Here is a 15,894-nt window from a genome sequence, read left to right as displayed (position 1 = left end):
AGCTACTTTTCATGTGTGATTCTTCAGTAGCTAACAAAAACCTCATTTGATCTAAGTGCGACAGCTGTTCAGTGTGAATCCAACTCTTCACTGTTTATAACTCTTCTAATACTTTGATAGCTACACTGCATTAGTAGCCCTAAAATTTCTGAGAAGAGCTTAGTCTTAGCTCAATTTTGCTTCCTTTATTTAGGGGAAAAAAATCACATATGGGAAGCTTAAAATGAGGCACTATAAGATGCATCTGATTACTTGAGGATAGGTATTGACATGACAACACTGGTGACTATGAACTGCACTTGCCACAGCTTTATTTTGTGCAGCTCCAAAAGCAACTGAAATGAAATGATTGAGTACCTTTGTTTAAAGCTGTTCTGTATGGCAAGAGCGAAGTAGCCAGGGTTTGTATGCCTGTTTGAGTCCTGCTCATTCTCTGCTGTTTGCACGAACTCATGTACGCACTGTATTTGATCTCTTTTTTTTTTTTTGATCCTTTTCCTTGCCTGTGTACAAGCGTTTCTGCTTCCCTCTCTGACCAGATACAGAATGCATTCTGAAAAAGTAAATTTCACCAGCAACTCTACTTCCAAAACTGAATGTCAGCGAGGAAGAAAAAGATGTTATTCAGGGCTCAGAAGAGACTTACTTTTGCTTAAAATAAATTGGACAGCCAATTTTCAATAAAAGCTTTAAGCTTGATTTGTCCTCTGAGGTACCTAGATTAATCATTAACAGTTTGATAGCCCTGAGAATTTTGCAGAAGGTGTTAGTCCATGAGTAGAGCAGGAGACTAAGGTTTGTACTCAGTTCTTCAAGTGTAGAATTGTTTCATGTGTAAACTTCAGGTTGATACTTCTGAGCCTAGCTTGTATTTAGTGCAATGCACTCTTTGAAATGTCTTCCTTGCTGGTGTTAGAAATGGAGCTGCTGCTTATTCAGACTGCAATATTTAGTACTAAGCATATGTAACAGTACTAAACACAAATTCTGTTTTTTAACTGTTTGGACTTTTTTAGTTTGCCATGAAGATGTAGTTAAAATTGTGGAATTAGCCTGCAAACACAACCTCTGCATAATACCATTTGGCGGTAAGTGTTTGAAATCTCAAATCTGCTTAACTCTCCTAGTGAAAATGTGTTCTACTTGAATTCAATTTAAATATGTGATCTTGGTAATATATTGTAACAATAATTCAGTAGTTGGGGGTCTTTTGCTGGTTTGTTAGGCATGGTCTTTTTTTTTTAATGATCTTGCAGTATTAAAAGCTGCTATATACAATATATACAGTCTACCTCTGTGTCTTGGAAGCCTTCTAGGATATAAGAGATTAAAATGTCAGAGTTAGAGGTGTCATGTTTTTGGATGCGTTACTTGTGCTCTGTTAACAAAACCCACATATAAATAAGGGTTTTTTTTGTAGTACCGTTGAAGCTCATAGGTCCAGAAAGAGTTGTGGTTAGAGACCATATTGCAAAATCATTAACCATAATTCTAATTGCCTTTTAGACATTGTTCAGTCTGAAAGTTAGAGTAGAGACTCCTGTGACAAGAGTTTTTTGGGAAATGTTCCAGGTACAGAGTACAGGTAAAGGCCTATGTAATGTGTGTCCTTCTTAGCCTAGAGAGTTTCTGAAGGACACCAGGTTCTTACTTGTGGATGCTTTATCCTCTAAGCCTGCTGAGATAGAGTGGTGAGCTACTGTGTTTTGAGTTGAAGCTCAGAGAGCATGGGGTATTGTCTTTTATGAGCTTATTCTGTGAGAAGCTTTTTGTCAAGAACTCTTAATTCTATGGGATAAATCTTTGTGTTGGTTGGTACTTGCTTATGCTGTAAGAGTGTACCCACTGTAGGAAGGATATTTACTAGCTGAGAAGATGAGCATGTCACTGAAACCAGCTCTATTATTTTGGTATTGTCTTTTTCCTAAAACCCTCTCATCCTTTCTAGCTATATCTGGAGAGCTCTAACACTCTCTGTAACAAGTAGGTTTTGATACTAGTAAATTGGTATAGTTGAAAGTAGTAATATTGACTATCTTTTCTTTTAAAGAGATTCAGTTTGTTTTCCAAGTATGCTTATACTAAAATATGGTCAGCTTCTGGAGTTATTACTATAGGGGTTGGTATTGAAGGAAAATGCCACCTCTCCTACCACTGAAAATGAAGGTGTTGGGGGTTTACTGCTCTTGGAGAGTGTTTTATTAGTTGTTGCTGTCTCCGTGCTTGCCATTGGCTGTTCTTTTGTGGCTTCCTGTGGATCTCTTTAGCATCCTTTGTAGTCTTTGAGAAGCCAGAGGCTTCTTGGAGACTGTTCTGTGACATCCTATAGAGATAGATCAGAAACCCTGGGTGAAGTTGGACATTTGGTTTTATCCTGTTTTGGTTTTTGTTGCAAGTTGTATCCTTTCTGTTCCTTGCTTTCAGAGAAGTATCAAATACCTGTATTAGGTAGACCTGTTAAGCAAACTTTTTAGATAGAAGTATAGTGACTTCTGCAGTGACCTCAAAAGACTATCTAATAAGCCATAGCTGTCTCTGTTTCTTTAGTGGCCTTTATTTCTCATCTTTCCTTGTTTTAAGAATCTGTTCTGACTTAACAGGCGCAGCTGAGATGGTCACAGAATTTTATGGTTTGTTAGCAAATGTGGTTAAATCACTGTCATCTGAAGTGCTGCCTTGGTATTGTGAAACTCCATTTGGAAGAAGAGGCAACCCTAAAAGGCTAATCACTAGCCTCAAACAACTAACTTCAGTAGTCTTACTTTATTAAGTTCAGTAACAGAAAGGAGGGAGAGGAGGATGTTACATGAAGAAAAACTACCGGAGAATTTTATGATCAGAGTGTCATTCTCATATTTGCAGGAGGGACGAGTGTATCTAGTGCCCTTGAATGTCCTGAAGAAGAAAAAAGAACAATTGTCTCACTGGATACATCACAAATGGTATATGTCTTCAATTTTTTAATGTTTGTTTGGGGGTGTTTTTTTTTTTTTTAATTATCCTATGGTTATTCCAGTGGTGTTCACTAGAGAATGGCCTTTCTTTGTAAGAATTAAAATAGGGATGGAAGTATTAATTTGTACCGTACATGATTAAATTGCTACTCCTTCAGTTTGTTTTTTTTTTCTTTTTGTTTTTAACTGATGCTAGCTCTGTACTACTTCATATGACCTGTAGGTATTTAATAAGTAAAAAATCACTGTCAAGCCATCTTATAGCAGCTTTAAGAGTAAATCAGAAGAAGCTACTCTTCTTCTCTGTTGGAACTTGTATGTGAGGTTAAATAAAAGGCTAGGAGGAACCTACTTGTTATTGCAATTTTTACCTTTTTGCAGACTTAAAAATACCTAAAGGTTGGTAAGGGGATGTAGTATCTATAAATCAACCTGAAGGATCAACTTTAAAGAAAAGAACACCTAGATTTTTTTGTATAGATAGCATCTTGAGAACGTGAATTTTATAGTTTTATGGCAGTCCAGAAATTAAGTTCTGTAAAATTTAGTGCTAGTTTTCATCTTCCCATTATGAAAGAGCTTTACACTTTTAAAATAATAGTTTTATGACCACATTGTAATAAGATGTGTCAGAAACAGCTCTGTATCTTTGATGTAAGGCACTATTGCCCCTGAGCACTGCCTGAGCTAATTAACTCCTTTAGCCTTGAAGGTAAGACTTGGGTTTTGGCTCTGTTTTCTCTGCTTGCTCAGTGGTGCTTCTGTTACACTGAGAAATGACAAGTTTATCTGATTACAAAGTGATCTTGTTCTACAAAGGTGGCAGAACACATGTTTTTGTCAGCTAGATATTAAAGTGTATACAAGGTCAGAAAATGGACCACTTATGTCTGTATTTTGCAGCCAGTTCTTGTAATTATTAATGAGGAGGGAAAATAAGGAAATTAAATTGAAAAGAAGCAAAAACCTGAGTGTCTCAGAGTAGTTGATTGGCTAAGCTTTACTATTTTAATAGGCAGCAAATGCGTATTTTTGTCTTGTAGGTAGGGTCTATATTACATAAAAATATAAACATCTTAAATTATTTAAACAGTTTATGCTGAAGCTGAGTGTCTGAAAGGAGCTGAAATAGCTGGCTTTGAATAATTAGCCCAGATTAATTTTTAATATAGCTTTGAATAAATTTGAAATAGCTGGCTTTGAATAATTAGCACCAGTTGTGAGGGAAGACAGTTGTTTTAAAGCATGGTTTAATTTGGACTAGAAGATGTCCAAGTTTCTGTCAGTTGAAAAATTAAGGCAAGGGAAGTTATTCTCCTTCTTAACAATATTAATGCACAAATTATAAAGTATGCCAGAAGTGTACCTGATAACAGTGAGGAGCAGAAGCTGAAGCTTCTGTAGTGTCTTTAAACAAAGGTAAAACTGTATATATGGTTTTTTATTATTTCTTTTGTTTCCAAATTTCTCCTTCATGTGGATTGTCCTCATTGACAATCATGCTTATTGCACTGTGTAACTTGTAGCATTTACTACTTTTCCTGTTTAGTAGAATATACTGATGGGACAGTGAGTGTCTCATCAGGCAAAATGATACAATCCTTCCAAGTATCTTAAATCTCTAAGGCACATACCTGCTCTGTCATCCTATAGTATATCTTGCTTCTAGCTTACTGTATCAAAATCCAAGAGCTGACCTGGAATAACTGAATGTGATCTTTTAAACGCTTGAAGTATGTTTAAGAATACTTTTCTTGGTGTATACTTAATGTTCAGATAGTCAGATTCAGGTTCCTTCTATCACTAACTTTGAAAAATCATTGTATTGCTTAAATTCTGTAACAGTTTTGACTTAATTCTTTCTGGCTTTTCTGTATTGTTTCTGTATGTATAGCCACATTCCTAGCATAAATTGACTAATATGTATGTGGTGATTTCATAAACTGTAACCTGTTGTATAGCTGTTTGGAAGAGTGAGGAGGCTTGGCTTCCACTGCTGTGATAACTGAAATTGTATTAATAGTAAAGGGAAGGAAATAAACAAATCTTTAACATTGATTCTTAGTTTTGATTGGCTTTTCAACAGAATCGAATTCTCTGGATAGATGAGAAAAACTTAACAGCTTGTGTGGAAGCTGGCATTGTTGGTCAAGATCTGGAAAACCAGGTATTTTTAACTTGTCAAGCATTTAGTATTTCTCTATTTTTGGTTTGTTTGTTGGGTTTTTTTAGCTGTTCCTCATGTCTTGTCTAAATCATTGAATTCTAGCTTGATTCTTGATTGTTTTCATGCAGGCTGGTATGGTAAGCATTAGATGCAATAGCTGTGAACCCTATTTTTAATAGACTGAGTGACTCTGAGTACCTAAGGATTTCTGTGCAATTCCTTCAATGTGTGAAGAATACAACAAAATCAGCTCATCTACCTGAAGTGTATATTTATTTTAAAAACTTATTACATCTACTAGAATTCTGGTATTGTTGGCAAATCAGATGTGATTAAAACCATGACTCCAAACTGTACTTGTTCTGTATAGTACAATCTGAGCATAACTGTTTTAATATTACAGTTAATGCCAATGTTGACTTTCACAGAAGTATACATAGATATACATTTGGACTGTGCAAAGATAAAACTGAAAGGTTTGTTTGGTTTGTAGCTTGCCAGTATTAAGTAAGCTTTGGATTGGAGGATAACTTCTGTTGCTATAAGAGGCTTTGCCAGCATTATCTAGGTATTACCTTGCAGAGAAGAGATTGGTGCCTCTTAATGTATTCCTCAGTCTTTGGGTGCTGAAGTTATTTAAGCTGTCTCATCTGCAGGTAGATGAGATACCTTATACAGAATACATCATACAGAACCTTATAACAGTAAGTAAAAATTAACAGCCGAATTCTGAGCAAGTAATAGGTTTGGAAAACCTGTCATTTGACAAAAGTTAGGCTGTACATGTTATAATGAGGCATTCAAAAGCAATGTACATGTCACATTTTGTCTCTCAGCTAGTGACTCTAGTGTGATTAAGATACTTTTCTGCTGGATGAAAACTCCAGATATTAGCGGGCTCTATAGAGAAATGTTTATACAACCTGTGGAAACGGGCAAGTTGTAACTGAAGCAAATTTCTTGTCAACTTGGAAAATGAGGAGGGTGCAGGCTCAAACTCTTTCCTAACCTATGACCAGAAAGCATATAAAGCCACAAGATCTCTCTGGTATGAGAGGACCAGGAGCTAGATGAATCACCATAGAAATTACATAGAAGTGGCTTTCAATCATTTAAGTTGGAACCACTTTGTATGACAGAAAATAGTTAATGATCCACATTATGTGGTATATTTAAATACTGATGTCCAACACAATTATCAGTTGGTCAGTGCAAATTGATCATCTCAAATGCACTAACACAGTTATCACTTAATGTGAGACTACTGGGTCTTTAATTCTTCCTGTCCAGCAGTTTTGGTGTTGCAGTTCTGAGGGCATCAAATGAACCTCAGGTGCTGTACAGATGGCAAAGCCAAGTTAATACAGAAAAATGAGAAACAAGTGACTACTTAATGTACAGGAATGTGTGATCTGCATCACAAATAGTTGACCGCATTGCATACGGGAAGCCCAACCAGATGGCTGTATATTAGGACACATCACTTCTTGAGAGAATTAAGTACAGGCAATTTACTCACACTTTCTACAGACCTGCTGCATATCACATTAGGATAGAAAGAACAAGAGTTTAAGTACCTTATTTATTGGCAGCATTTGTGCGGAGTTGTCAGCTAGTTATAGGGTTTTTTCCATATATAATTGAATTTGTACCTTCTTATGAACGATGGCAGTCTTAGTTTTAAAACACTGGGGGAGTATTATAGGTTGATACATAGCAAAATGTATGCACAGTTGAAACAGAATCTGTTTGCATTTCATTTGCATGTCAAAGACAAAATTTGTGTTAAGATATATGGGGGTGTGGTCAGGATGCTTAAAAAAAAGGCCCAAAACCCCACAAACACACCCACCCCAAAACCAACCTCAAAACCTAGGATATTGAGATTTGGAGTACTAAGCAAATGCTATTACTCCATCTGTAGAATACTTTTTTTTTCCTTTCTTTAGCTTGCTGAAAGTGGCTTCTGTACAGGCCATGAACCAGACTCCATGGAGTTCAGCTCACTAGGAGGATGGGTAGCAACACGAGCATCAGGCATGAAAAAAACCATCTATGGAAATATTGAAGATATGGTAAATAATTCTGATACTTTTTTCTAATTATTCTGTTTGGAAGTTTAACCCTTATAATGACTCACAACGAGAGGAAGAAAGGGTAATAAACTGTGGTTCTCTTAAGTGATACAGTTTTGGCATCAAATCTTAACTGAAATGGTTGTTCTCTTGCCTTTGGTATTAGATGAGTGATAAGGATTATTAGTACTAAAAGCCAATTTCATTTTGGTACCCACTGGCTAGCTTAAGGAATTGTTACCGTCTCCTGACTCTGGTGCCTTCTTCCACTATTTTGAGCTCTCTATTAATCCAGTGTAATAAACTTGTCAAACATTCAGGGTAATTGCGAAAGACCATGTTCTCTCCTACACGTTGTGTGTTCCTGAAGTAGTCTAGTTGGATCATCTAACTCTGATATCAAACTAGCTCCTTCTCTTTTCCTACCTCCCCCAGGCTAGTAGTTTTTCAAATCAGTAGGCCGATCTAATTGACCATGTGGAAGCACAATAGTGAAATCTAATGTCGCCACATGGTCTGTAGGAACACTGAGGAAGGAAGCAATGGCAGCATTCTACTCATGAACCTCTTTTAAGCAGTAAAATAGTTAATCTTTAACTCAGGTAATTTGTTTTCTAAAGCACCTATTTTGATTTAAAAATCAACCTTCTCTGTTATAACAAATATATTGAACATATTGAACTTAAGATCATTGCTGTTCAGTCTTTGCCTTTTTGCTTCAGACTTCCAGCTTTCTCTTGTAGTTCATACTTGTGCCCTTGCACATATGTGAGTTGTTTTCCTTCTTCTTTGCAGCACACTCTAGGTAATGTATCCTTGTAATCTCAGACTTTTTCATTAGCTCATAGCACAGACACATTTGTTCCAGGCACAGGCATGACACTTTACTATCAGTAACTGAGCTTGGCAGGAGCTACACAGATTTTATTCAGTAGGCCTGGCTAAACTAAAACTGCTAGCATTTACAAAGTGTCTGTCATCTGCCCTCTACTGCTTGAAGTGTTAGCGAATGGTGTAGTTTTGCTTGTACTGATAGATGTGAAGCAGAAGGCTTTTCTGTGATGGAAACATAACTTTAGGCTACAACAGCTCCTGAAATTTTCATTAGGAGGAAATAGGATTGAAAATTGATTCAGAACAGTTCACGAGTTTCAAAATGGCACAGTGAGAAAATTTCAGGGAAGTGTTTGCTTTCTAAGGAAAGTTTATATCTAGAAATAGTGTGTTGCATAAGCTGCCTAAAATCCACTTTATTGCAGAATCAACAGTTTGTAAAACACGTCTAATTAAATTCTTGAATAACTCTGAGCAGGATGAAAATTTACTTGGCTACCTGTGCTTGAAAGTTTTAAAGCCACTAATTGAAATACAGTCATCTTGGCTTCACTTAAATGCTTCACTTAAAATAAAACCCCAAACCCCCACTTCTTTCATATAAAATAGAATAAAGGATTAAAAAAACATATTGGCTCTGTATTGTGTGTGCATAAATAAAGCTGGATGTAATAACGTTTGAAAAAACGTTTCAAAATATACAACTTTCTAGCCTTACATATGTATGCCTTATTGCAGATTTAATGTTGATAATCTGTTTCACTAAGCTGAGTTTTGTCTTTCCTCCTAACAGAAATATTTATGTAGCAAACAATATTATACTAGCTTTATCAAGCAGCAATTCTAAAACAAAAGTTAAGAAAAATTTAAACCCTCACTTTTCTTCCTCTGAAGTACTTTGTATATTCTGGAATAAAATCCTAATATTCATAAAGTAATACCCACATTGAGAAACAAAACAGTTTTAACTTTATTGTCTGCATGTAGCCAACAGCTGATTTGATTTGCTATAGAACTGGAAACACTGTTGTGTGGGCAAGCTGTGTTGTGTTATTGTAAGTGCAATAGTCCTCGCATTATCCCAAAAGTTCTTTGGGCTGCCTACAGAATGTTTGAAGTCTACAAAGCTGTACTGTATGATGTTTTGTAGAAAATAAATACTGTACAGAAAACCACTGTGTTTAATGCTAGTATTGGTTGTTGTTGCATATTGTTTGAACAGGTGATTCACATAAAAATGGTAACTCCTAGAGGAATAGTAGAAAAAAACTGCCAAGTACCTCGCATGTCAACAGGACCTGATATCCATCACTTCATTATGGGATCTGAAGGTATAGACGTAGTAATTTAATGTAACCCCATCTTTATTTGGCTTCGGTAATGGCTTGATGATTTGACTGTCTTTATGCTGTGGCTTCTACTGTGTCTATGCAGGCATGAATTTCTTCTGTTAGGGTAATAAATGAGACCTTAAGACTGTGAAGTTAAGCAGCTCTGAACAGTGCTTAAAACAGATCCGTGGAGTTAGCCTACAAGTCTAATAGCAAACATCATGATTTAGGGGATGTCTTGTGAGAGTTTACCATGTAAATAGTCAAGAATAAATCACCTCCTACTGAACTCTTGGGATTTCTGGTTTATGTTAACTTATGTTAACATCCTGGTAAACATTTAAGTTGGGTAACTTGCAAGAAGTACATCTTGCAATACTTTACTCAGTTCTTCTTTCTTCCTGAAGGGACTCTTGGAGTGGTTACTGAAGTTACGATAAAGATTCGCCCAGTCCCTGAATACCAGAAGTATGGCTCTGTGGTCTTCCCTAACTTTGAACGAGGGGTGGCCTGCTTAAGGGAAGTGGCAAAGCAGGTAAAGAAAAGCTGGATGTTGACTGCAGTCAAGAGCAGAGATTCTAGCACTAGCGATGTGCTGATGCTGAAGTATTTCTGGCACCTGATAACCAAGGATTTGAGATATGAACCCCATAAAGTGTATATGGTCTTTGAGGCTTTTGGAAATTATGCATTTGAGACTTGAGTGTGTTCTGAATTTGCTTGATGGTACTGAGCCAACCCATGGATGTGCCTTTTGGTATCTTTTTCAATGAGAGTTATTTCCGTGTCTTGGCACAGAAAATTTGGCTTTGCATCTCCTTCAGTGGAGAGCTTTATCCTCAGATTAATTCAGGACTATGTAAAAGGAACCAGTGTTTAAAGGAATTAAGTTGCAGCATGCAAGTAAAAGGCAGTTGAATTTATGGTTCTGAAGTGACAAAGGAACAAAAGTTACACAATTGAAGGATATGGCCTATGTTTAGAAAATGCTTCCTGAAGCATAGTGACATTTTCAGGTGAGCTGGATATTTTGAGGTGGAATTGTGCTTACAGTGTAGTTTTTAAGTAGATCCTTCTGCATAGTGTGATCAGATGGTTTTGGATATCCAAATTGCATAACTTTTCCTCATGGCTATGCTTTGAAGCAAATCTTACACTGGCTAGCCTCTTTCTTCGCTATCTTAGACTAACTTCTCTTTGCTCTGTGCAGAATGTATCAAATAATTTCCATGAATGGTGGAATATACCCTGAGTTGGGGAAGTAATTTCAGAAATGTTTTAATTAATGCCAAACTAAACACAGCTTTACATTTTTTCCAGTGATTGGTCTAAATTAATGACTTAATGTTCCAAGCCAGATGTTCAAACTGGTATGTGAATGACATGTATATGCTAGTCAGCAGCACTTGCCAGTTCTTCTTTCATGCTTCTACTGCTAGTGCTTGTTCTTCCTGTTAAAGGTATCTAAGCAGACTGTTTGGGAATGCTTAATCATGTGGCTGAACAACATTTTAAGTCAAATAACTAGTGTCCTCCTAGCTATGGGCTTAGGTAGAAAAGGAAAAAAAAAAGGCACTATTAGCCACTTAGCATTGCTCCATTTTTAAGCTTCTGTTGCTACTGCTGCTGTTTCACTGCTTACTTTAGCCTGAAGTACTTACTCCTCTTCTGTTGCCCTTTGCATCAATCTTGGTAGTAATTACAACGATTGTTATCTGAAAAGCTCTTTCTTGTCTGTATTGGTCTACTTTTAATGTAAAAATACCCAACCTGCAGGATATGGGTGGTTTGATTCTCATTTAAAACCACTCATCCAGCAGTCTTCTGTCAGCCTGCCTGGTGAGCTATCTTAGTTCTTCATGTTCTTTTTTCCTATTGTGTGATAAGGTATAGAGTACTGATATTATGGAGGGTGAGCATGTCAGTGATAGAGACATACTTCCATAATTATGTGATTAGCTGAGAGTAGCCTAAAATTCAGGCTTTGTCATGTTCCTGTGGCCATACATGTCAGTATGACTAGACATAGCTATCACAGGTACATGATGTGGGTATATGCATAATGAGAAGCTTGCCTAATTGAGGGCAATCTGTTTTTTCAGATTTCTGTACAGTGCAGAATGTAGGTTGGACTCAGATAGGGATTTAAATTGCAGTCTGATGGCAGAGCATTAATGTACTGGGTCTGACTGCAATGGAGTTGATTTTCTTCATAGCAGCCCAAGTGGTGATGCTTTTTGTACTTATGACCAAAACAGTGTTAATGCACCAGTGTTTCAGCTGAACAGCATGTACGCACTGTAGACTTTCTCTATTTTTCATTCTCTTCCCCGCTGGCAAGTATGTTGGAAGCAGACAAGAGGCTGGGAGGGAATGCGGCTGGGACAGCTGACTCAAATTGACCAAAGGGATATTCCATACCATGATAACATAGAAACATAGAACACTGTGGGTTAGAAGGGACCTTAGAGGGCACCTAGTTCTAACTGCCCCTGCCATAGGCAGGGACACCCTCCACTAGACCAGGTTGCTCAAAGCCCTATCCAGTCTGGCCGTGAATGCTGCCAGGGATGGGGCATAATATCAGATTAATCTGTGTAACATAATGGTCAGAAGTAAAACGGTAGAGAATTAGACTTTTTCAATGGATTCATAATATATGTATTTCTTTGATTGCATACCGACATAAGCTTGGTATTCTAATCAAATATGGCATTTTTAGTGCATATGGCAATTTGGAAAACCACTCAATACTTGAAGGCCAAAGGTCTGTGCTTTTGTTGGCTTCATGCTAAACTTAGAATTCTGAATGCATTATATCTAGACATACCTAATAAATGTTGCTATTCAAGTGAAAACAAGCTTATAGTCACTGCTTTTCAATTATGATGATGGCCATAGGTCTATGATATCAAAGTGCTTTCTTATATTGTATTTTGAAATAAAAACTGAATTGTAGTGAATGTTAGCGAAACTATGTACATAATCCTTTTTTGTTCTTCCTCCCTCTTGTTCCCCTAACTTTGCCCTCAAGAGATGTGCTCCTGCATCAATTCGCCTTGTTGACAACGCACAGTTTCAGTTTGGTAAGTATGTAGACATTCTCGGATAAATATCTCTTTCCAAGGATTTTGCTTTTTAGTCACCTAAGTCCATTTTAGGTGGTAATTCTGTTGCTCAAAACCAAGACAATGAGTCCAAAGTTCAAATGCTAGATAGTGCCACAATGTGTCCTTTCAGGAACAAAAGCCTGGTTTTGTCCCTGGGAAAACAGTATCAACTACAACAGTAAAGAGCCATGCTCTGCATGTCAATACATGAGAATTTTTTTTGCTACTTTTCCATTCTTGGCATATAGTCTACTGCAGAGTTTGAAGTTGTGGAGGTGCTTCCTGTATTTTACCATAAGGAGCAGAGATTACAGTTTTGTGTTATAGTGCGCAATGTATGAAACGTTTTCTTTCTAAGTGTACTAATGAGAAGTTAAATATGATAAAGAAGAATAACCATAATGCAGGCACTTTATTTTGAAGGTAAGTTGATTGATTCCTTTGTATTTCACAGAAAGATCACAAACTGTAAACAGACTCCTTAGAAGTAGCAGAAGGAGAATTATAATTCTGACAATTATCAGAAAATACTCTGATGTGGCAATGATTGTTTTGGTGGGAGAGAGTTGATGACAGACTTGTCCAAATTGTGTTGTCTGTTTTTAAGAGAAGCTCAGACATAGTAAATGCCGTAAGTGTATGCAAATAGAACTAAGCTGAAGGCTTTAAGTACAGAAAGTGAAGCTACTAGATTACTAAACAGAAAGATTTTATGAAATTTCAACTTGTTAGAATACCTAAATAGGACAATATCAGACATGCAGAGCAATCGTTTTTGAGTAGTTCTTAAGCTGTCACTTCAAACTGTAGGAAGAACACAGATGTGTGCTGGGTCAAGGTACTCTTGAGGAGAACCTGAAGTTCCACTACCTAAAAGCTAACAGTTAACAGAACTTGAAGGTCTTGCAGAGACCACACTATTTTGATTGGAATTAGAAGATGAAAATGTGAAGTGTGACTGACCTTGAAAACCTCCTATTTTACTACCACTTAAGTCAGAATTTCTGAAACTTCCTTTGGGTAGAAACCTCAGTGATGTATACTGACTTTCAGCAAGCCTTGCTGCTTGCTTTGGTCACTCTTTTTTGTTACACTTGTTCTCTCAGATATGTTCAGTGGAAGACAGATACATTTTACTTTATTTAATCAGGAAGAAGCTTGACTAATTACAGGCTTTAAACCAAACACCGAATAAATAAATCTCCTTTGATTTGAGGTTGCAGCTTATGCATTCACCTGCAAAGTGTGTCAATATAGAATTTTCTTGTAGTCATTATTAGGTAAGCTTAAATCCAATAGTTTTTATAGATTGTGGTTTAATAAATTCATGTCCTTTTGTTATCTGGTGCTTGTTTAGTATGCTTACTTAAGTATGCTTGGAGGTGTACTCCTGGGGATTTGTTTTATCTGCAGGGGGAGTGCCAAAGAGGGAAGGAGAGTAATCAATTGCTCGTGTTCATGCTTTATTCAGGAGAAAATACTTTGTGAAGTATTTTAGATGGAAGTATCATGTAAATGGTGCATAACTTTTTTATGAATTGGGCTCACAGCATGTAGGCCAGATGCGAGACTGCTATAGTGAAGCAGTAATGGGAGTTCAGAAGTTGCTTGTGACTGAAAACAATGGAGCAAACAGTAAAAGACTTTCATCTCAATTAAACCCAGTCCTGAGGCAGAGATGTTAATTTAACAGACTCCAAGACACCATTTATATATTCTGTTAATTTTAGTTCCCTGTATGTGATTAAGGAAGCAATTACTAGCTTTATGTAGAAAATTTTGCACAAGTGACATAACCGTTAAGGAAAAAATTGCTTAACTCCCAACTTGCACCATTTTTGGCTATTGGTTTCAGTGGTTTTGGCATAACTTTAAAAAAGGTCACTGATTTTTGCTTAGTTTTGTAGTGTAAAAACTAATGAAGTGCTCTTTTAAAATTTTCCATGTGCCATATATTTGTAAAGATCTAAACTAGGGCAGCCTTAATTGAAGTGCTAAATGGCATATTTGTGTACAGTTGTATGTATGCCTTTTAAAGAAAAAATAATAAAAACATTTTCCTAAATCATCTTCTAAATGCGTAAAGAGAAGTCTCTTTAATTATGATAATAAAAGCTCTCCAAGCGATTTTTGCAACTTTGACTACTAAGCTGTGTTTTATTTGCACATTGAAGTAGGAATTTTAAGAGCACTGTTTGCCTTAACACACCTTTTTCCACTTTTTACCAAAGGTCATGCTCTTAAACCACAAGTTGCTTCCATTTTTACATCATTTTTGGATGGACTGAAAAAATTCTACATCACAAAGGTATCTTTGGGGGTTTAATACTGTTTGGAACTTTGCATGCTATTACATACAGTCAAAGAACTTCTTGGTAAACTGTCTCTAATGTAGCTGAGTTTTAGTGTAACAGATCCCACATTGTAGTATCAGATAACTCAAGATTCTGAAGGTGGTTTAATCGAAAATGAGATTACATGTTTGAGGAGTTGTTCCATGAGAGCTGTTCTCACTGGTCATATCTGTAGATGAGATTAATATGCCTTGTCTAATAATGAGACACTGATGGAGCAAGATTGAAACCAGTTTATCTAGCTTGAAGACCAGTGATAATCAGTTAATACTGATGGAGCAGGGCTAATGTGTTACTATCTTTTCCTCTTCCCAGATTTTGTCACGGCATGATGTATCTTGTTATTACAATGAACTAGAATTTTAGGAGAACATCAAGATACTTGTCTTGAATTGCCTCTGTCAAGTGTTCTTACAGTCTTTCTGGAATATCTCTTAATGAATACTCTTTAATCCAGAATTATCTGGTGCTAAAATTATTTCACCTAGGTTTTTGTATTAATTTATCTTGTTACTGTGTTTTTTTTTCTCCAAATTAGCGAACTAGGGAGTTCCTGGGTATTCAGATGTAGGAAACAGCATTATCCTGCTTTTAGGTAACTGTTAGGAAAATGTAAACATTCCATTCTGATCTCACAATATTGTGCATCTTCAAGGAGTGGGTTTGAGAGACCATGGCTAATACTGATTATATTGCTTTTTCTTGAGTTACTGAAATTGAAAATATCATGTGTGCTGGGTCTTGTTGAGGAATACCTATTAATTCTAGGGATAGCCCAAAACGGTTGCCTGCCTTCCCAGATCTTTGGTAACAAGACAGCTGTTGGTTTGAAACAATCCTCATTAGGAATACCTTCTGCTTCTGTATTTGGTAACAAGCATCACCGCTTCCACTTGAGATATTGTGTCACCAAGGGCTATTTTATGCCAATTCAAATTCTTCCAGCTCTACAGGAGAAAAACATGGAGAAATAAGAACAATGCTATGTTATACTGATCCAGATAGTTTAGGTTGGTGACCAGTCTGGCGCTCAGTCCCCTGGGGCTGATGTTGCAAGTGTTTTTGGGAC

The 15,894-nt window shown here is 36.7% G+C and overlaps 1 protein-coding gene across 2 annotated transcripts in view; it reads left to right on the top strand.

Annotated features, from left to right (window-relative positions):
* AGPS (alkylglycerone phosphate synthase) overlaps window positions 1-15,894 on the top strand; it is a 50,902-nt gene that overhangs the window by 19,943 nt on the left and 15,065 nt on the right. For both annotated transcript variants that reach the window (XM_031052226.2, XM_005152578.4), the window contains exons 6-13: window positions 1,017-1,088; window positions 2,863-2,942; window positions 5,041-5,121; window positions 7,071-7,196; window positions 9,253-9,361; window positions 9,769-9,896; window positions 12,396-12,447; window positions 14,703-14,779. In XM_031052226.2, coding sequence (XP_030908086.1) covers window positions 1,017-1,088; window positions 2,863-2,942; window positions 5,041-5,121; window positions 7,071-7,196; window positions 9,253-9,361; window positions 9,769-9,896; window positions 12,396-12,447; window positions 14,703-14,779 — 725 coding nt within the window. The remainder of the gene's footprint in view (window positions 1-1,016; window positions 1,089-2,862; window positions 2,943-5,040; window positions 5,122-7,070; window positions 7,197-9,252; window positions 9,362-9,768; window positions 9,897-12,395; window positions 12,448-14,702; window positions 14,780-15,894) is intronic.

Source organism: Melopsittacus undulatus, chromosome 8 (assembly GCF_012275295.1).
Source record: "Melopsittacus undulatus isolate bMelUnd1 chromosome 8, bMelUnd1.mat.Z, whole genome shotgun sequence".
NCBI lineage: Eukaryota > Metazoa > Chordata > Aves > Psittaciformes > Psittaculidae > Melopsittacus > Melopsittacus undulatus.
This window is presented reverse-complemented; position numbering and strand designations above follow the sequence as displayed.